At 39.9% G+C, this 23,745-nt stretch overlaps 1 protein-coding gene across 1 annotated transcript in view; it reads right to left on the bottom strand.

Moving 5' to 3' along the window:
• The window catches only part of CCDC80 (coiled-coil domain containing 80), a 77,683-nt gene that overhangs the window by 27,424 nt on the left and 26,514 nt on the right, over nt 1-23,745 (bottom strand). Inside the window, exons 4-5 of the mRNA XM_018557305.1 lie at nt 11,170-11,306; nt 4,637-4,788 (exon numbers count right to left, since the gene is read on the bottom strand). Of these exons, the coding sequence (XP_018412807.1) occupies nt 4,637-4,788; nt 11,170-11,306 (289 nt within the window). The remainder of the gene's footprint in view (nt 1-4,636; nt 4,789-11,169; nt 11,307-23,745) is intronic.

Below are 23,745 nucleotides of genomic sequence, written 5' to 3'. Positions count from 1 at the left end.
AGTTTTTGCAGACCCACCGCGGACTTAAATAATAAAAAAAAATTACATTTTAGCATATTTCACTTTTTATGTTCATTTGCAAATTTAAAGACAACACATTTCATTAGAATCTGTCCTTTCTATTTCAAGTTTTTTTTAATAGTTAGATGTAAGTTAGATGCATAGTTAGTTACTGTTAGAACTGACAAAATAATATGTCACAATATAATGTCAAAAGGCTGCAATATGAAGAAAAGTGCAATGTAGCTGGCACTGTAAAACAGTTATATAAGGCTTTATATTAAATACAATATAGATCACACTGTGTACATGACATGTGAAGCTAAATAAAGGCTGGGCTTAGAAATATCAGTTCTTGTTTACAAGAACGTGATTGTGTTGTGATTGAACACAGATTTTTGTAGAAATGTTAAGTGGCTGCCTGGCTTCATTTCAGTAAAAAGATTTTACTGAATTTATGCTTGCGGCACTTGGCAGACAAAACTATACTCGCAAAAATTTAGAACTGCAGATATAAATTGAAGTAAACGCATTTCATGGCTTGCTAGCTATTGATTGAATAAAGTAAATTGTAATATCCAAGCCACATTTTGATTATGTTCAATTTTCTTTTTAAATGAAATGTGATGGTTTGTAAAGAAGAGCATCAATTGTCGATTATTTTCATCATCTAGAATAGCCACACATTATGACAGTAATTGGGCAGAATCATTCTTTTCTGACAGCCAAACAGCTAAGTGCAGAAGAGGACACACCTATTGTGCATAATTGTTGTACAGATATTAAAGTAGAACGATCACAAAAGATGGCAACCAGGGATGTCCTATGAACAAGCCTATATATTCTATAGATATAAAATACTCACTTGTAAGATTTCCATGTATGGCATGACAATAAAAACCCCATCTGTAAAGGGTGAGGATCTATGTGTTCATGTACCTTTACACTGTTGTGCTGCATTAATGTGCATTGCTTTAAAGTGATGTTAAAGTCAAATGCAGATTAAATCACTTACAATGGATGCCAGAATATAGATTGTATCATCTGATACAATCTATATTCTATTTTTAAAGGAGAAGTATGGGGGTTAGGGCTTTTCCCCATAGTTCTACTAAGGGTAACGGGAGGACACAAACTAGCGCCCTCCCGTCACCCAAAGCTCAGTATACCACGAACTACAGTTTCATTGTCACAGGTCGGCTCAGATTATGTGAAAATCACTCACCTCATAATTCTCCTTTAATACATTTTTACATCAAAATGTAAGTTCTGATTTTTTATTTTTTACAAACACGTATACCTTAATTTTTATATTAATTCAAGGCATTCAATATTCGGCCACACTTTTACTGTATGCCTATAGAGTAAGTGCAGGCTATGAAACAACATATGCGAGTCTGCTCTTTCTTCAAAGGGCTGTCTAATTGGTTCCTCCATAAATTTGATCTTGTACAGAACAGTTTTCAGTTTCAGATGTAGAATTAGGAAAATCAAGGTCAGTGAAAGTGGATGACTTGTGGGGTGAATGGATATCGTTTTTGATAAACGTCCAGCATCAGATGGCATGCATGTCTCTAAGATAATCAATCTAGACCGCGTGATTTCAAAAGATACTAATTGCTAAATCCATTTGTGCCTTTTTTTAAGTTTTTTTTTATTTTATAAAAAACTTAAGCTGGTCACAGACATACGATTCGAGTTGCTATATATTGAAGGGCTGTTAGTAATATTTGAGTGAAGCTCCAGGCAAACATACAAAGTATATAGTCATTAAAAATACTGGCGGCATAATTGCCTAACATCCCTATTTATATTAACTTTCCAGAGTTCTCCGCACAGTACCAATCAGATTTACAGCAAGTTATGTACTGTATACCATCAGTCTTTACTGGATTACCAATGTTGCCAACACAACATATTTTTTGCCAATGGAAGCTGGAAGGGGGTGTTTAGGCAGAGTACAGTAGATAAGAGCACAGGAAGACCACAACGGAGTGATGGTACTCTTTTTAACATCCAGGTGACAGGGAAACAATATAGGAAACTGCCAACCTCCTACAGTAAATAGTGATAACATCATCCTGGGTACTCAGATTGGCAGGGCAATGTGAATCATAAGAGTGGCAGAACAGAGTTACAAATATTTTGGACCCCTTGAAACCCCAGTCTGCTTTATTTTCCTAAACATCTTCTTGTATACATACCTTTTTAGGAGCTCTCTTTGATCCGGTCACGAGACCCGTTCTTTGCATCATTCTCCTTTGAGCCCAAGGTGGCCTAATAATGCTCCCTCAGGAGGCATGTCTTTGGTGCTCTGGGCTAGCAGGAAGTGGGTTAAATGACACTGGGCAGTATTTAACCTAGAAGAGGAGCGTGACTCCAATTTTCAATAGAGTTGAGCTTTAAGTAAACAATTAATTTGCCTGCATTGTGGCTATATCCAATATATCCATCATGTAAGCCACTTAAAAATCAAATTAACTGCCGTAATTACATTTAATGCGGTCTAGGGTATGGCTGGATTTTCTCTCTTTCTCTCTCTCTCTCTATCCAATACACCTCTTATAACGCATTTAAGCGCTTCCCACTTAATCGGGAGTGCTGTAATGTCATGTTCATGATTACGTTTACAAGTAGAGATAGCTTCCTTTATAGCCAACTCAGTCTCCTCATCTCTAAGTAGTGTTTCATTTATTTTCCATGTGAACCCTCGAGAAAGTTGGTCCACAAATTGTATATCCAAACTAATTGGATGATGATCTGACCAAATTTGTTGATCTATATTAGCTTGTGGCTCCCATTGGAGTGCAATGTGGGAAATCAAAAAATTATCTATACGACTATATGAGTTATGTGGTTGGGAATAGAATGTATAATCCCTTACCCCCGGATGCAAAACTCTCCATATATCACCCAATTGTAAACAAAGAAAGGCATTCTTCATTCTCTTAAGTTGTAAATATGAAAATTGCGACCGCCCCACAGATGTGTCCACTGGTTCTAAGGGTAAATTGAGATCCCCTCCCAATATTATTATACCTTCTGCAAACTCATCCAATTGTCTCAACAATGCCAGTATAAAAGGGATTTGTTTTTGGTTGGGAGCATACACATTCACCATTGTAACCCTTTTATGATATAAAGTACCCTTTAAAAAGATATATCTACCCTCCTTGTCCCTTTCAATCTGTTTAAGCTGAAATGGTATTGTAGAATGAAACATATAGCTACCCCCTTAGATTTAGCTATTGGATTATTACTGGTATACACCTGGGGGTAATATCTAGATTGTAACCCAGGGGCTTTCGTATCCTTAAAGTGGGTTTCCTGCATAAACAAAACCTGTGCCCTTTTCTTATGCATATGGTAGGTAATTTTCGAACGTTTCCTTGGATCATTTAACCCCCTAACATTCAGGGAGACCAATTTCAGTACTGTCATTTTAGGGGAGCTTCTTCTTTATTAAATTACCTGACTAAACTTTTATTGGACGGGCAAGTCTGAAGCAAATCACTCTGACATTGTTGTTAGGAAAGGTAAACTGATCCATCTGTGGCTTAAAAGATAAAGGACACAGAAAAGATCTATCCAGTTTGGCACTGTTTTCATCATGTAAGCAATGATTTGTTCGTGTGTTACCAATCACTGTGTCCGCTTGTATGATTACTATGCAAAATGAATCCAGATGATTACAGAGAAGAAAATCTGATAAACTCTTTGTGTGGAATAAGACACTGGAGAAATACTATAATTAATTTAAATATTCAAGATTATATATACAGTATTTATACACATATATATATACATACATATATACAACAACATGCACTGCACAACACATATTGTGCTAACTGCTGGTTGATCACAGAGCAGATTGGGGAATGGAGTTAAAAAACCACAGTGGAGGATGCGGGGGTGGTTACGAGTGATTGGGCGGCTCTACAGCCAATCCAGATCACTCATTCTCAAAAGCCTTCTGCCTGTTGCAAAGAATGACAGCGGCAGCAGACATGATCTTGGTATAACCACTTCAAGACCAGGAGGTGCAGGTACATCCTTTGGTCCTATAACTGCAGGCACTCTGGAGCAATTGCTCCTCAAAGTTCACAGCAGAAGCACTTTTCAAGTCTTTCAAATGGGGGTTCAATTCCCCCCTCTCTTTATGCACTTGCTCTGTATTTACATTGGAAATTAGAAGGCTGGCAGACTGCCAACTCACTGCTGAAAGGGGAAGTAAAACCACCTTCTGAGAAAAAATTTAAGGGAAACTGCTTTTGTTTTAGACATTGATGATCTATTACTCCACAGCACCTCCGCAGCTCCAGATGTCAGAGGGGTTTGTTTTAAATCTTATTTACTGCTAGGCAACAGTTCTACTTTAAAGCTAAAGCAGTAGTTGCAACACCCGATATGTACTGCATACTGCTGGCTAAAGAACTGCTCATACTGTTAGAGAAACCATACCACAAGGCATCCTGTGCATATATCCTGAACTTTATTGTGTACCATCTACACTGAGGATGAGTATCAGCAGTAGAAGAGGTCCTATATCTTCGGGGGAAAAAAGTGCTCTAGTTGATATTTAAAAGCTCAGTCCAGCTCAACCCTCCAGCTCAACCAGCACAATTAAACTTACCTCGACAGGAAACTTTCCAAAGACCTTGTTTTGTCTTCCCTCTTACAAGTAATCCCATCTCTTTTTTGCTTTTCCATTTCTTTGATCCTTGACTGGAATGTATCAACGAGGTCAAACACTGACTTCATAGCAATGGGCACTTCATAGTATTGCTGCGTGAAGCAAAAATATAATATTGGTGAAATGTCCTTCAGATTTGTTTATCTTTTCATCAGAGCCTATAAATGTGTATGCAATTCAAGGATTTGCCACATGTTTGTAATGGTTGCTTATATTTTAGAAAATGTAAAATAGAGGTAATGGTTACATGTAGTCACTGTCTGACTTAGTGTACTATTCAGTAGTCAAGGCTAAAACATTTTGTATCTTATAAACACTAGACTGGTGAAACAACAATTGCTAGATTAATAGGCCCTGACCATGGTCCATATTTTCCATTTCTCTCCACAATGGAATATCATTGTTACAGCTCTGCTTAATGTAAGTATGGATGGCTATTTTTATATTAATTTGATGTTAATTTGCATAAAGGTGACAGGTTAGCTATAAAAATGTAAAAAAATAAGAGAAATGCTATGAAACAAACAAAAAAAAAAGGATACCTCCCTCTCCAGGCTACTCCACTAACATGATGTTCTACTTAAGGCCTACGGTGGCGTTAAAATGTTATATAAAGGCCTTTTTTTGTTTGGTTTTGGAGCACAGTGAAGGGTTGGACCCTTTGTGAGGGGTTTTTTTTTGCTGTCTCTATCCCTTTGAGCACTGTCACCGAGACAATTTCAGAGTTGTCAACAGAATAAAATGTGAGGGTAAATCTACCAATCCCCATTCATTGAACAACACCTACCAGTTCCCGTGGCAACTGTCTAAGAAGGGAATACCCCTTGGTTTTGAGCAATTTCCTTTCACTTTCACTATTGCATTTCTGGAAGTGAAGGGAGATCTCCCTCAATGGGGTACAGACAGAAAAAAAATTAACCAACAGGGTTTTTTTTTTTTCCGTCCCTTCTCTATCCAAAAATAAAAAATTACTTTACACACACTTCAACAACAACGTAGATTACAGGAGGTCCTTCTGTGTTGTTATTCGTAGCCTGATAAACAGTGACTTCCACGGCAGTGTGCGATACCGGATCATTCACAACACATTAGCCAATCCGTTAAAATGCTCAGTTTTAGTGGATGGGCTAGTGCGAACGGATCCTTATTTTATATTCTAAATTATATCAAATAAAAAGTTGTTCAGTGTGATATCTGAATCCCAGACCTATATTTCAAAGAAACCTGCACTGAAGGGAATATGGAGGGTGCAATATTGGTCTATTTCTAAAAATGACAAATGGCTGTCACTGTCACCCACAGCAAACACGCAGATCAGAAAAATCATAATGAAGTCAAGCTTGTTTTGAGTCGGTGGCACAGAAATTCCCAAAGCTACTGAACCAGCAAGACAGCCAGGGGCTAGGATTTTCAGAAAATAGAGATTAACTATGGAAACATTATCATAATTGCTTTTAATGTGTTTTTAAACCCTATTTTAAAAAAAGTCATATAGTGGTGCAGACATCAGCACTTACCACTTTTGCATGTCAATTTTCCTTTTTAAGCATGGCTTTGCTTTTATTTCCTGGTCTCCAAAATGCCCCGTTTCTTCGGTCCACAGGGTGGACCCCCGCACTGCAAGGGTTAAGTGCTTGTCTTGTCTAGAGAGCTAAAATAACAAAGGGGTCTATTCACGGTAGCTTCGGCCCCAGGACCCCTTCGGTTCAGTAGAACCGAAGGGCTGCTGTACGGGCTATTCACAATAGCCCGTTTTACCAGCTAACCAGGGACACTGATCTCCAGACAGCAAACTCTTCCGGGCACTCCGGGAGTCTCCCGCTCCCGGCCTCCCAGGAGAGAAACACTGCTTTTTCTTTTTTGTTTTTCTTTAGTCAGAATAGAAAAAAAATTTCACTTCACTTTAGGTCGGTCATTCACTCGGCTGCCTACGGCAGCTTAGTGAATAGACCCCAAAGTTATACTCACCGGATCCTCAGTCACATCCCTTCATCCTGTCTCCTACACTGCTCCAACGATGGAACCTCCCTTGGTGTCCTCACGTCCTATATACTGTACTCGATGACTCACAAGACCTTAAACCGCTGGAGCACAGGGGAGGGGGGGAGAGGCTGAAGGGATCGGTCTAACAGCCAGCCCGGATCGTGATTCGGGTGAGTATAACTTTGTTATTTTAGCTCCCTAGACAAAACAAGCACTTGATATTGACATTAATAGCAGGAAGAGAATTTTGGGGTATAAGCTTGGAGGTTTATATTCTACTTTTAGTATGTTTATGTTGTGGATATTCTGAATCTATTTCTTTCTGGAATAAAACCAGTTATTTTATGAAAATGTCTTTCTATGAGTATATAATTAATATGTATTGTCCCATTTTTTTAATTTATTTTTTTAATTTTTGTGTAAACTGAATTTAAGGATGTGGGTACAGAGCTTGAGCTCAGCAATTTAGTCCCCATACCATATGCTATATTGTTTTGCTATGCTTTTATGTATCAATATCTGCTGTGAGATAATTAAGTTTGTCACTGGGCTAGGTAGATGGCAATTGATGTAAGCTAAATGTTATACAATAGGACAGAAGTACAGGGTATGTCTAGTATTCTTTTCATAAAAGGTGGCTACTATAAGCATAGTATGCTGGTGTTCTCTAATGTGGTCAGACATTCCTGGTACACATGGAATGGTTTGTTCCAATTACTTCCTTATTAGGGACTCTTTATTTTCTGCTCCATACTGTGCATGTGCTGGGATTCATTTTTGTTTAAGGAATCTTCTGAAAGGCAAGGGAGTGGACCAGACTTGCCTTAAGCAACACATATGCACAAATGTATTTATGCAGAGCTGGAGGCAAAAGAATAAACTTTAGTCCAGTTGTTAATTTTAAAAACCATTCAGGCTGGGTTCACTCCTATACCATTTGGCCCTTGATCCATTTTCCATAGAAATCAATGGAAATTCATAAAAATGCATGTCACGGCACATTATTGTGTGTTGTTGCAGGTTTTCCATGCATGTTTTAATGGACTTGTATTGAGTGTCAAAGAATTCATAACACAGTCAATGTGCATGCCTCATGATATTTTCACGTACATCATCATGACACGATGACGTGTCACAACATCACAACACATGTTGAAATACATTTTGCTATGGTTCCTTTGGTTTCAATGGACAATGCATCAAGCAAAAGCTCAAAGGTATGAATCCAGTCTTCAGGCCAAAACACACTCTGTGTGTTGCAGTAACACATCGTGTTAGTGCATAGTGGTGACATTACTTTTGAATGGCACTCCAGCCCAAGACAACACAGCTGCAATGCATATGCATTGCAGCAAACCCTAACGCTCGTTGACGCACTACCATGCATTGTGGTGCACTGTGTTGCTATAAAGGGTGGATGTTTGTTTTTTAAATATGTTGTTACCTTGCCATCTCATTCATTTAAATGGGCTGCCCTAAGGCAATGCACATTAATGTGTGAAAAACAATCTTTAAGGCATGTGTCGTAATGCAATGTACGAGGAAGCCAAGATCTGAATGGATTCTAATATATTTGAAAAACTGCTGTTATAAATATCTGAAATCTATGTATATGTTTTATTTACATAAACCTCGGCATAGTGGGAGGTTATCTTGCTTTGCTGCATTGAGCAATACTGATAGTCTAGCTTGTTTTCAGCCAGCGAAAGCTAGAAGCTAAGATAGGAATTACATCAAAATATTAAAGGAGAACTATGGGGTCAGTGTTTTTCCCCATAGTTCTCCTTAGGGTAACGGGAGGACACAAACTAGCGTCCTCCCGTTACCCTAAGCTCAGTATACCGCGAGCTACAGCTCGCGGTATACTGAGACGCCGCAGCCGGAGCGGATCCCGACGTAGATGACGGGATCCGCCCAGCTGCGTGAGTGACAGCTGGCTCTGCCTATCTAGAGGCAGAGCCTGCTGTACCCGCCCCCTCCCCCATCCGTTCCGCCAGTCAGCGCTGGCAGATCGGAGCGGGGAGAGGGGAATCCAGCCCCCCCCTGTCACGGCAGAGAGCCGTGACAGGATCGAGAGGTGAGCGAACCTGGTATGTGTTCGCTCACCTCCCGATCTACTGTGCCGACCTGTGACAGTCTCATTGTCACAGGTCGGCTAGAACTATGAGGTGAGTGGAAATCACTCATCTCATAGTTCTCCTTTAACAGTCACTTATAAAGCCATCCACAACTTCGCCCCCGGTTATATCTCAGACCTTGTCTCAAAATATCACCCTAACCGTCCACTCCGCTCTTCCCAAGACCTCCTGCTTTCCAGCTCCCTTGTCCACTCCTCCCATACTCGCCTCCAGGACTTCTCTAGAGTCTCTCCCATCCTCTGGAACTCTTTACCCCAACCTGTCCGTCTATCTCCCACCTTGACTGCCTTTAGGCGTTCCTTAAAGACTCATCTCTTCAAGGAAGCCTATCCCACCTCGACCTAACCACTGAACCTTCACATTCTCAAATAATTCATCCCCACACAGCTACCTCCTCATGTATCATTTCCCCCTCCTCTTTCAGATTGAAAGCCCTCAGGGGCAGGGCCCTCCTTACCATCTTGTCTTGAATTGTAATGTCTTCCTTATATTGTAAAGCGCTGCGCAAACTGTTGGCGCTATATAAATACTATGTAATAATAATAATAATAGGAATTACAGGAGTGGGATAACACACAAAAAACCTCAGCAGTATGGTGGCAATCATTCATAATCCAATGAGGAGGCAGTAGATGACACAAGAAGGTGCAAGAGTGTAGACCTTCAGTGGGTGTATCAGCCCCTGTTCACACTTGCGTTCACTGCATATCAGCACAGGGCAGCCCATTCATTTTAATGGGCTGCCCTACGCATGACAAATATGGCAAAGAAGCTCATGCAGCAGTTTTAGCTGAGAACTTCATGGGGTTTCGTGTGTTTTCACATGTTTTGCCTGCCGCTTTTGGGATGTTATTAATAACAAGTAATGGCGCTGCAAATGCATCACGTGTTTTCATGTGTTGTGTCAACATGCGTCAACACGCACACTTTTGCACACATTGATGGGCACGGCAAAGTGTAAACGGGGGCTTACACTACAAGCAGCGGTCTGTGGACCTCATTAATTCTGAATACTGTTATGAGTAATACAATCTGCAAATGTGTGTTTAGCGTTTGGCCAGGATTGTTTTTAGCCTCCTTTTAACATTTTATTGCTATTATTATTTGCATAATGAGTTTATTCTGCTTTTTTAATTTGAGTAGGAGCAGACGTTTCCCAACTATGAAAGGACTATTTTATCCCTGGACTACTTACATTACTTTATTTGTTGTTGCGATATTTATAAACTAGATATTTTCTGCTATTAAAGTTATAACGTGCTGTTCAATGTGGGTTTGGATGGCTTGACGTTGCAAATAACCAGCAATCTGGCTCTTTAACAAGAATTTCCTCTTACCCACCAAATTGGTATTTTTTATCTTTGCAGTCCAAGGAATGTTAAACAGTCAAGTTTTTATTATAGGGGTGGGATGTAATCTTTTACACAGTACATGCTAAGTTAAACATGTAGAATGAATGGTGGGAGAATCAAGAGCAGTTCCAGTCCATTGTAACCAATTAGCTACTATCTTCAGTTTGTTCAGTTAAGATTTGAAAATGAAAGAGAGAAGCTGATTAGTTACTATGGGCAACTGCCCCAAATTCTGTCTGCTCCAGTTTTAATAAATCAAACCCCCCCCCCCCCATGAATGAATTAATCAATCAATCCATCTACAGTTTAATACAACTTGATGTTTCATAAGTGTAAACTTTATTTGTTTTATTGCTAGTATACTAATAGCCCGCCATGATACCCATGGCATTTAAACTTAAAGGAGAACTATGGGGTAAGTGTTTTTACTAGCAACCTCCCGTGACCCAAACCCCAGTATATCGCGAGCTACAGCTCGCGGTATACTGAGACCGCTGCAGCAGGGATGGATCCCGACATTATGTTATTATATATATATATATACATACACTCACACATATATACTATTATAATTATTATATTAATGTTTATGTTATTATTAATTAAATAATGTTTTTATATTATTTGTATTTTATTTGTGATTATTAATATTATATGCTGCTACTGTCAATCAGCAGAGGTGGACCTGAGGTACTCCTCTGCTGATTGACAGCAGCAGTGGGTGGGTACAAGCGCAAGCCTGCTATTGGCTATTGCAATTTGAAATGACCAATAGCAGCCTAGCTATTCATTCCCCTGCTATTTAGTTTTTTGTTTTTTTATTGTGAAGGTGGCCGACGGCCGCTGTCAAAATAAAAAAAAAAACAGAGAAGGTATCTCCGTGAAATGAGAAGGGCACCTCCCTGAAATAAGGTTTTGCAGGTTGGGATGTCTGCCTTAGTATCCAAAACTAATAGCAAAAATAACACCACAACAATTACCACATTAAAATATTGCTTACCTTAACCCTCATATCTAAGTCTGTTAGCACCATGAAGAAATCATTATAGGTCATGCCATATTCTTTCCTTAATTCTGTAATGAGTTCATGGTCCAGCAAATCATCATCTCCAATTACCTTCATAGGCTTCTCATTGTCTTAAAAAAAACCAAGAATAAATGTAGTGCATTACAACATGAAATACGGTGAAAAGATAAATATTTAAAAAGTATCTACAATACATGAAATGCTGCAGAGTTTTTCTTCTCTGATCTATATCTGATGACCCATATGACCACTAATAGGTCATATAGGTCATATTGGGAGCACTTAAAATGAACCTGTGCCCATACTATGCACATTAAAGTATCTATATATTTTGAAAAAACATTAAGAGGGTTATTCCCAAAGCTGCCGAATGCAGCCGAGTGAATTACCCAGTCGAAGTGAAGTGAGCTGAACGACGTTTGGCTATGCACTCCGGCTCAGTATGGCAGATTTCAGCTGTACATCGGCTGACTTCGGCCAACAGCTGGATCGACTGAGCCGAAGCTCCGGCATCTCACTATTCTCATAGGGGCAGAACGGCAGTGAGTAAATAGCCGAATGCCACCGATTCGGCTCGGCTATTCTGCTCGTACTGAGGTACCGAGCAGAATAGAAAATGAGTGGGGGAAAAAAGTTGACAAATTATTTTAAAAATGTGAGCGAGCTGTGAGATCACGGCTGGCTCCACCCAGCTGTCATTTGCAAGGAGATTGTTCGGCTTCGGGCGACCTTTCTCCACACTTCGGCTGAGCCGCTCAGCTGCCGTGTGGGCTATTGTGAATAGCCCGTACAGCAGCCCTTCAGTTTGAGTGAACCGAAGGGCAGAGGCGGCCAAAGAGAGCCAAAGGATCAGTTAAAGCTACAGCTGGATCCTTCGGCTCTTTAGTATATAACCTCCCAAGACTACTTTAAAATAATCCCTTATCTCTGTAGCTATAGGCGCTGTGAAAAATGCATCTATAAAATTACAGCAAAGGCATTGAAATCCGCTTCATTCTCTTTTACTTTTTATAGGAGCTTGTCTGCCTCCAACCCTCTAATGTACTGTAAAAAACACTATTGGCTTGTAAGCTGTTAGAAATTGAATGAACCTGACTTTAGTGATTGTGATCTTTGAGGGTCTTTGATGTTTAAACCTGCTATCCAAGCTGCTGTTCCCCATCCCAATACCTAATCATTGGTGTTGCAAATTAAAACATAAAATAACCTAAATACCCCTTCTGCTTACCTAAATCCATGGACATGTGATATTTGATTCTCCCTGCCTGGCTAATGTGGACACTTCCTACTGGCTGTCCTCCCAGGATCCAAAGAAGGAGTTTGCACTTTGCAGCAAACATCTGTATCTCTTGATTACCAGGTCCCCATGTAGGTAAACATTACTGGTAAGAGACACCGACTGTCTGAACAGGTGATGTTAGGAAGTGTTGCCCACAGATTGACTTTAATTACTTCACAGTACACGCAGCTAGAAAGCTCAGTGTTTTAAATTATGTTAACAATATGTAAAATGTTAATGTCTATAGTCTGGGCATAGATGCACTTTTTGTTTTAATTTTTAGGCATTTAAAAGATAGGGGCTTATTGCACATGGGTGCTGGATAGAGACATGCATCTGTGTTCATAGTAGAACAAAAAAGCAATCGATTACTATTTTTATATTGCCCTTTGCTTTTATCAGTGAACATTTCCACATCTGCATTTGCTTAATATAAGTTTTGGACACTGACTTCACCTAGGGTTAACAGATTTCACCTGGGATTTACAGTTTTCACCCAGGATTAACAGACCACCAAGTGTTCAATAAGGAAGTGCTTGGAATCATTTAAATGAGAAATGTTCACTGAGCCACACTTGTTTTGGAACAAGGCAAGTGGTGATAGGAAAGGGAAGCCTAATTTACATAATTTTCATAGTAAATATGTTATATAATTAATAATATATTACTGCACAGATTTTGGTTGACAGATATTCAGATGAGAAAACAATTATGGGTAAGACCATCAGGATGGGGAATAAAGCTGATGAACCATCATGGCTGTTCCCATAAATACTGGCTAGGATAAACTCAGTTGAAGCTAAAATCTAGGAAGATATAAAGAAACATGAATTCATGAAGGTGCTCAAGTGTTCATTACAAAAATCATTAAGTATTTTTTAGCAACTAGTGTAAGTAGTTTAACTGGATTATTGTAAATAGGCGACACAATTGTCTGTTAAAACAGTTTTGATGTACACACTTAAATGACCACTGATTGAATAGTAGCGCTGTATATGTGGTTGATACAACTAGTGTAAGTACCTGAATTTATCTTTGAATGACCCTCCAGCAATCCCCTGTACCACAGTACTAAGACTGGGAAAGGGAGAGACATCACTGGTAGCCAATCATGTGTGCTGTGGTGCTTATGTGGTGACAAGGAACAAACCGACAGGAGGAGAGAACAGAGTGAGAATAAGCCTCATTAGCCTGCTGTTTTTTCTTTACTGTCCAAATACATGCTGCGTTCAGGGACAAGACCTAGTAGTGTAACTTATCTGCAGTAGAGAAAAGTCAAGGCACCAGCCTGGCTTTGCTGTCTGATAGGGCATTGTAAATTTCAGAAATGAATGGATACCCTTTGGCAGGTAAAACAGCTCTCATATATGCATTATGAATGTGTATTTAGCTGTTTACTTGAAATTCACCTTCAATGTTCCTCCACAGGCCAGCCCCCTTTCAGTCTATCATTAATGCTGCTGCCAGACTCATCAACCTTACCAACCGCTCAGTTACAAAGCCACAACTCTGGGCCCTTGCTATATCTCCAACCTCGTCTCAGAGTGTCACCCTAACTGTCCCCTGCGCTCCTCCCAAGACCTGTTCTCTAGCTACCTTGTAAACTCATCCCATGCTCGCCTCCAAGACTTCTCTAGAGTCTCTACCATCCTCTGGAACTCCCTATACCAACTTGTCCATCTATCTCCTACTCTGTCTGCGTTTAGGCGATCCCTGAAGACTCATCTCTTCAGGAAAGCTCATCCCAGCTCAGCTTAACCTCTTTCTCAAACAACTCACACGGCTGCAACCTTGTGTATCACTTGCCCCTGCCTTTTAGATTGTAAGCTGTCATGGGCAGGGCCCTCTAACCATCTTGTCTTGAATTGTATTGTAACTGTAATGTCTATACTATAAAGTGCTGCACTGTTGGCGCTATATAAATGCTATATAGTAATAATAATGATATTGATAATACCAATAATAATAATGCACTCCATTACTGTGGGTCACTTCCATATAATTGCTTCTTGTGCTTAACTTAACATGACCTAGCTATTTCACTTGTATCATACAGTAAAGAGAACTGAAAAAGCATTAAGTAATCCCGGAGGGCATGTGAAGGATGCTCCAAGATACAGTAAATGACTACAAATAGCTGCATCTGGTTCAGCTCATAGTGCGCTGTCAGTATATGAAAAGATATATACAGTAGCTTTGTGTGAGATCCAACACTTTTATGTTGTAGATTTTTAAACAGGTGTCTATATAAAATGAATACATTCATATAATAAAATGATTATGTAAACATACATTGGTAGGTTTATACTGTAGTAATGTTTTTAATATAACTTTCACCTATTTTTTTAGGTTAAAGTCTAATATATAAACATTTCATCTACGGCCACAGAATACGTTACTTCAGCTGCTAAGGGTGCGATTGATGTATAATTTGAAGGGAAAGCATATTGGTTTTGTACCGTTTTTTGTTTAAAAATGTTTTTCTTTTTTAGTTATGGAAATATGAAATATTATATTTTAATATTTTCTATTTTTTTATCAGACGTTAGTGTCTTCTGATCCTGTTTACATCTTTATCTTTCTGCTTATACCCTGTTAAAAAGTCTACCCTGTTAAAAATCTCTATCTACTTATACCCTGCGCTAAAAAGTTGTATACAGGCACCAACTCAAGCTGCCATTTATGCATAGAAGTAGTGGTGAGGCTTGGCTTGGTGTGAATCCAGTTCACCTGAGTTCGCTCAAGCCATTCCAGATTGGGTCGGAAGGAGGGGGTGGCGGTTAGTAGTTTTGAGTGGGCTTGGGTAAACTCTGGCAAATTGAGTTCACACCAAGCCCAGCCTCATCTCTACATACAACAGAATGAACCACACCAGTGACTCATCCCAGTTACTCATCCCTCATTAGGCAGCTTAGTACAAACTTTCATTCAGATAAAAGGCCTGTGTAGGTGGGCAAATGTAGTAAGAGGAGTAAGGACATTGTTTGCAGATAAAGAACCTGCTCTGTATTGGGTTAAATATGCAGTCATTTTTCGCGGATAGCTTATTGCTGTTGGAGACAACAGTAGAACCCTAGCCTCCATGCATCTACCCTTACAGTTTTTTCCTAGTCCCCTGCAAAATCCCAAAAAACCTTGTTGATCCTGCCAGTGAACCTTATGTGATGGTGTGGCAATGTTGCTGCACCAAATTCGGAGCAAAGTTGCCACTCTCATGTAGGCTGTATCTGCTAGGGGTGGGCAACTCCGGCTCTCCAGCTGTGCTTTAACTACAAATCCAAACATGCCTCTGGCTCTGGGAGTTGATACCGGTACTTCCAGTAGCATGGAGCTGGCTTCCCGGGCAATCAGGAAGCCAGGCAGCATGTCATTACCTGCTGCCCGGCTTCTATATTGCCTGGAAGTCGGCTTCCATGCTAGTCAGCATGGAGCCAGCCAAACAGCATGGAGCCGGCTTCCTGGCCAATCAGGATCCGGGCCGCCAGTCATTTGCCACGGCATGGCATTCCTGCTTGCCTGGGAAGCTGGCTCCATGATCCCTCGTGGCATTGCTGTTCAGAGGTAATCTCCCTCTGACCGGAAGTTCTGGTATCAGGATAAGTATAGGAGAATTTATATTTTACTAGTATCGGTATCAGTGCATCTCTAATTACTAGCTACCGGTAGTAATATGATGCGACAGTACAAACTCACTGTTAACTTTAAACATATTTGTTCTATAGTCAGGTAAAATATGATCTCGATTTTCATTTTATATATTCTACGCTTGCTGGAAAATAAGGTAAAATATTATTAGGCCATGAAAACGTTAATAATCCACATAAATATATGACTTATGCATGTTGCAACTTGTAAAAAGCACCCTGGGGTCGTAGTATAGACTAAACCCATACACCGACATATGTTCCAGTCTTCTGGGACTGATTAGTATGAAGACTGAACTACAAATAATAAAAATAAAAGGGCATAGCCAAAACCACAATCTTCCATCAGAGAGTTCTGTGATCATGGAATGAGACATGTCTAGAAGCAGATGAAGAGTAAAAGTATTACCAGCACTACTAATAATATTAACAACAGGACTGCTCCACTTGAAAAATGTAAACAATGTTGTCAAGTAGCTTAAAAATGGCCTATTTAGTACACTACTTCTTTAGGGCCCTGTTCACATCAGCATGCTGCACCAAATGCATGGCTGTTGGTGTGTGCTGACAGGCACAGTGCTGAGGTGCTGATCCATTGTTTACTTTTTTTGGAAGAACTTTATTGAAATATGACAATTCATAAAAGTCTATCAGCACAGAACTTCAATGGTGATGTGAACTGAGCCAATATAAAGCAAAGCAAATTTCTTTGTCTGTGTGTTGGGACTGCGCTGGAAAATAATCAGCAAAGCCCCAACACATCCAGTGTGAACAGGCCTTTAAAGCAGCAATTCTCAACCGGGGTGCCTTTTGGTTGCCTCAGGGGTGCCTCAAAATTTTCACACAGTATCATGCCTCTGATGAGAAGAGCTCTCCTTCTGATTGGGAGGCTTCTGATGTAAAGGGGGGCGATTATGAAAAAGGGTGGACTTCAATGTGAAGGGAGCACCTAATTTGAAGGGTGGCACCCCCTTTTTGTGTTTTTGCATGATGCCCCCCTTAAAATCCATACTAAAGCCCTATCTGGGATAAGAGTCTTGTATGTATTTTGAAGGGACCACACACTGATTTTTTACATTTATGGTTATTACATTTTAGACTGGGCTGCCCCAAGGTTTTGCATACTTTTGAAGGGTGCTGTGTCAATAGTAAACTGAACTGTAGTTTCACCTTAGTTTTCAGCCTCATATAGAGATTGCATGTTCAAAATAACAACATACATAGTACATACATACATACAACATAGTTCTTCAATAGTTTAAGAGGGAGGTGTAATAAAAAGCAGTGATGTACTTCAAATTAAACGCTTAACATGAAAGTAATTCAAGATGCATTGGAAGCGTTCCATAATAATGAGGCGGTGGGCAGGTTTATAAGAGCACATAAAAGTTTGGCTTCCCTCTTCCTCTCAGCCTATAAGTGTGCAACTTTTCCACTAAGCACAGTGCCCCCAGAGGCCGGAGGACTGACTGGCCTCTACAGGCTGCATCGGGGATGAGGTTATTTCACCAGAGAGAGGAGAACATGGGCCGAGTGAACAGAAACTCCAGGCTCAACCTCTCCTCCTCTCTGCCTACCCCTGCAAAGGTGACCAGGAGTTGAGCAGGAACAGGGGAGGGCAGTATTTGGAGTATGCACTTAATTTAGAATGGCACCCCAATGCACAAGTACAGTAGGTGACAATGGACTCAAACTGCAGGGAATCACAAGGCACGTGCCTTGCGATGAGGAGAGCTGCATTAAAAAAAGGTGCAGATCTGTTTTTATTTTCAATTGCTATTCGTTGGCAACCTATTCTTGATATTTAGTATTGGGCTGCACTGTTGACCATGTGCAGACTGTAGGAAAATTAGAAAAGGGCTTCCCTAAATGGTAACCTTATGTGCTTTTTTTATTAAGAGTTATCATGCAATATATTAAAAAAAAATACATATAGATTTGTCTTATGATTCATTTTTAACTTATCCGATAAGGATACTTTCAAACAACATTTTCTGAAAGTTTCCTTATTTTTTCCTCTCTTCTAATGTGCTGATCTGACCCCTCCTTTCCCTCCTTCACCTAGCCACACAGTCATGGCACCAACTTCAACGACATTCTGCCCCAGTGTTTACCTGTGGCCGTCACTTCCTCTACTTTCTACTGCCTGCGCACAAGCAGTAGAATCCCATAGACTTATATGGGGCTAGGAGACTGGTCTGTCTCCCAGCCCCATAGAAGTCTATAGAGTTGTACTGCATGTGTAGGAAGTAGGGTCCAGATAGTCACAGTACTGCTGATCTCCCGTGATCCCCTCACATAACAGCAATCATCTCTTGACATAGCAAGTTTCCCATTACTAATAACATATTTGTGTCTCTTTTCATTAGATCATGTGAAATGTAGGGGCCACAAATACGTTTAACCTGCCACACCAACCAATCAGCTTCTATCATTAATTTTCAAAGCTTAAAAGGAGAACTATGAGGTGACTGATTTACACTCATCCACATAGTTAGAGCCAACGTGTGACATTGAAACAGTCACACGTCGACTCTATAGATCAGGAAGTGAGCGAACAAATACCGTCGCTCGCTCACTTCCCGATCATCTCCCTGCAGAGAGTGGTGACTGTCAGTCACCACTCCCCGCAGTGATTGCCTCTGCGATCCTCCAGTGCTGACTGGAGGAACAGACAGGGGAGAGGGCGGGCACAGCGGGCTCTGCCTCTATATAGGCAGAGCCCGCTGTGAATCAGTCAGCTTGGTGGCTCTCGACAGTATTGTCCAGATCCGTCCTGGCTGCGGCGCTCTCAGTATATAGTGGGCAATAGCCCGCTATATCCTGAGCTTTGGGTCACAGGAGCAGGTTAGTTTATGTCCTCCCGTGACTCTAAAGAAAACTGATTGGTTGCTCTGGGCAACTGCTCCAGATTCTGTCTGCTCCATTTTTATTTAATTCCCCCTAGTGTGTCTACACTAGACATTGTCTCTAGTCTACTACACAAGCATTGCAGCATTGACATTTAAATGTAGACCAGTGCCATTCGCAACAGCCATACCCATCAGGTAGCACATCCAGAGTGGTCTCTAGAACAGATGAGTCTGCATTGATGAGACATGGCCCTCTAACTTCTCGTTCTGTCAGTTCACACTAATTACCTACCCCCCAGCTTCTGCTGTGGCTTACACAGGCACTGTAATCCTTGGCCTGACAGCTTATACCACCAACCCCTCTGCCTGACCCCTGCTGCTGGCAAGCAAGAACTGCATTTGAAGTTACAGCTGACAGCTCCATGCAGAGGCAGTACATACCACTGCACCTGCAACCACCCCTCACTGTGCCTGCAGCCCCCTTCTCACCACCATGCCTAAAACCATTCTCCTCCCCTGAACCACCACACCTGCAACCAACTACAACTCTTACCACTGCCCCTGACTCTCATCCTCCATCCCTACTCTCACCACCTCTCCCACATGCATCCACTTCATTCACCACTGCACCAATGCCCGCCCTTGCACTTGCATGTCTCAGCACTTGTCACCAGTGCCAGTGCTCTCCACCACTCCAGTGAGGCTCTTATCTGTATTCAGCCCATTCGAAGAGCAGGCACACTTTTACTAGTGTTTTCCCTAAAGTAAAACAAGTACAGCATCCCAAAGTTTGTTAAAATGTTCAATGTGTATATGAGACAGAATATGTTATTTTAATAATTATAGAAATCAGTATGTTGATTAAAAGACTTTTAAAGTTAAACACACCTAAATTGAAATGACTCAAGTGACTACAGACTATGATATCATTGTCTATAACTGTAACTGGTTTGAACGAACTCATCGTCTAGATTTATTTTTATTACATCGCTCAAAGACTCATTCATGTACAATGTATGCATCATCCTTTTCAGCTGTTACAGTTCAATTTCCATTTCATACAAAAGAGCGCCTAGGATAGCAACGTCCACTAATCTTACACAAAATAAGATTTGGATAATATTTACAATTATTCATGGAAATACATTCTACATTTTTGATACATTATTGTTTAAGTTATACTATTTTAGTCAAAGTTTTTTTTTTATTGAATTGTAATTTAATGACTTAGACATTTGTTGATTGAGGTTCTTTTGAAAAACAGGTAACCAAGGAAACATAAAGCACAACTGTAACGCAATATTTTTTCAAAGGGGTAATCAGGAAGGCAGAAAAATCTCTGGAGTGCATTTGGTATGCAAGCTCAAATTCAAAGATTTGCTTTCCACAACAAAACAAAATCATTATAATAAAAAGCTTTGTTACCATGCAGAAGATGTCTACCAGTGATGTAACTACCATATGCATGGGGGAGCGGCTTTTCTCAAACTCAGTCAATGAACAGGGCTTGAGCTGTTTGAACATTATTGATAATACATGGCTATAAGATGTGACTTTGGTATACGAAGAAGAAAATGGAGCATTGCTAATGGGTTTTCTTTCACTTCCGTACAATAGCAAAGCAATACAGACTTATTCTATGGATTGACCAAGGACACCAACAATAAAAAAAGAGACAGAAGCACAAAAACAAGGAATTTTAATGGACTTCCAAACTTGAACCTGGCAGGTCCACAGGTTACTTATAGTGAATATATTATTATTATTATTATTATTATACAGGATTTATATAGCGCCAATAGTTTGCATCCAAAAATATTTGCACCCCTGCATTTCTCAGATAATGCACCACTTCTCACAGAAATGTTTATTCCTTTTGTTTGTATTGGTATAACATGAAAAAGTTGAGAAAAAAAAGCCAAACCTGACACATTCCATGCAAAACTCCATAAATGGACTGGACAAATTTATTGGCACCTTCTCCACATTGCAAGAAATAATTGCATTCCAAGTTTTTGTGGAAAAGCATGGACAATCTCAAGGTTACAAGTCCATCTCCAGAGATCTTAATGCTCCTGTGTCCAATGTGCGCAACATTGTCAAGAAGTTTACAGCTCATGGCACTGTGGCTAATCTCCCTGAACGTGGACGAAAGAGAACAATTGGTCAAAGATTGCAATGAAGGATTGTTTAAATGGTGGATAAAGACCCGCGATTTACTTCCATACAAATTAAAAAAGTTGACCTTCAGGCACAGGGTACAACTGTGTCAGCTCGCACTATACGTCGCCATCTGAACAAAAAGGAACGCTATGGTAGGAGACCCTGGAGGACCCTACTGCTGACACAGAAACATAAAAAAGCCAGATTGAAGTTTGCCAAAACTTACCTTAGGAAGCCAAAATCCTTTTGGTCGAATGTGCTGTGCACAGACGAAACAAAATTACAGTTTTTTGGTAAAGCCCATCATTCTACTGATTTCCGAAAAATAAATCTCCCTACAGTCAAACATAGTGGAGGTTCACTGATGTTTTGGGGTTGCTTTGCTGCTTCAGGCACTGGATGTCTTGACTGTGTCCATGGCATTATGAAATCTGAAGACTACCAAATAATTCTGGGGTGCAATGTAGGGCCCAGTGTCAGAAGGTTGGATCTCCGTCAGAGCTCATGGGTCTTACAGGAGGACAATGACCCAAACCACACGTCAAAAAGCACCCGGAAATAGTTTCAGACAAATGGTTGGAGAGTACTGGACTCGCCAGCATTGATGTTCAGATCTGAATCCCATAGAGCACCCGAGGAGAGATCTTTAATCAGCAGTTGAGAAAAGGAACCCTTCCAATCTGAGAGACCTGGAGCAGTTGGCGAAAGAAGAGTGGTCCAAAATTCCTATAGAGAGGTGTAAGAAACTCATTGATGGTTACAGGAAGCGATTGATTTCAATATTTTTTTTCCAAGGGCTGTGCTACCAAATATTGAGGGTACCAATAATTTTGTTCAGTCCATTTTTGGAGTTTTCCTTGGAATGTGTCAAATGTAACTTTTTTGTCTCATTTTTTTTGTGTCGCACCAATACAAATAAAAGAAATAAACATGAGAATGCCTAAACATTTGTATGTGCAACAATTTTCTGCACAAAGCAGTGCATTATCTGACATAAATGCAGGGGTGCGATTTTTAGCCATGACTGTGTATATACACACACAAAAATATAATGAAGTTTGATCAAGCTATTGGCATGGGTTAAAAAAGGGGAAAGGACTGTGTGAACCATATATAAAAAAAACTTTATTAAATACCAAGAGTCTGAAAGAAACGAAAGTATTTTCTGATTACGTTAATCAATAACACTTTATTTTTAAAAAAATGTTGGATCATTGCTGTGGTTTTGATGATATTTTTTTAATTTTTTGTGACTGGCCACATTTTTAACAATTTTTTAAAATAATTCCATAGAAATGGATGTATGTACTTTGTGAAGTGTTACATAACATTTCAAATAATCTTTTTACAATTTATTGTGCAAATAGTCTCAATTTCTTTAGTAAATCAGCCTTAGTATATTAAGAGGGGGGTCTATGAACCAAATCAAATTCTTAATTATTACCAGCTTTACACAGTTAACAAATCAGTCTAACTGTAGCATTTATTTTTAAAGAAAGAATTTTAGATGTTAAAAATATGGACTTAATATAAAAACACTCAATGTATCAACTGAACTAAGAATATCTGCATGAATAAGTGCCATTTCTCTGAAATAAAAACCAGTTTCACACAAGGCTGCGTTTTAAAAACACCACAAATTACCAGTTTACTGATATTCAGATGTTCCCTGGAGTTTAAGAACAACACTTTCAGTGTTTATTGGTCAACCTACAAAATGCACATTCATATCTATTTTAAGAATGTGAAGAGATCAGAGACATGGCTCAGGAATTGGTTTGGTTATACCAGATAATTCTTAAAAATGTAGCGCTAATAAATCTTCTTTAGGTAACATGTCTCTCTACATTTGGTCCATATGATATTTTCACCACTTGAATTCATGACTTCATCACAGAATACACCTTGGTGAGTGTTATTTCAGCCATGTGCCTACAGTAAGTTGTGTTTTAAGACTTCTGTTTTTTCAAGTATGGATCAAAGAAAGGCCTACAGAAAAATGTGCACTTGTAAAACAAGTTAGCAAGATTGAATGGTAACACTTAAAGAGAATAAATGTGTAAATATTAACCCTGGAGCTTTGCCGTTTCCTGCGTCTGTCATTAAACATCTACATAAATAATTCAAGTCATTTGCATAAAAACTTTGATCAAAAGAATCTGATTAACTTGTATCAACACTGATTTAAGAAAAGGACATTTTGGCTAGGTGCTGCTTTCAGTGGTTACCTGCTGGGTTGTATTTTCCTATGCTCCTAGGTTGATGTATTCAAAAATAAAGCAAAGGAAAGTGGAAATATGTCCCACAGAAACCAGTTGGCATGTTGACAACATTGGTCAGGTTTGAAAGGGCACCATTGAAAAAAATTGTTTTTTTCGTGTTGAGCTGTGTCACAGTTCCGAAAACACGCAACAAAATGCTCAGCTGCAACTAAACTGTATACATTCAGGTGTAGTGTAACAATTCTTACAAGATCGCTGACATGTGTTATGTTTATGGGGTGCTATCTTGGACTGAGGTAGGCATTCAGGGCCGGCCTTAGGGGTGTGCGAGCAGTGCGGCCGCACAGGGCGCCATGGCAACAAGGGCGCCGTGCGGCCGACACAGCTCG

Source organism: Nanorana parkeri, unplaced genomic scaffold (genome assembly GCF_000935625.1).
Source record: "Nanorana parkeri isolate BGI_ZX_2015 unplaced genomic scaffold, ASM93562v1 scaffold278, whole genome shotgun sequence".
NCBI classification, from domain to species: Eukaryota; Metazoa; Chordata; class Amphibia; order Anura; family Dicroglossidae; genus Nanorana; species Nanorana parkeri.
The sequence above is the reverse complement of the archived record's forward strand: the minus strand, read 5'-3'. Positions and strand labels throughout refer to the sequence as shown.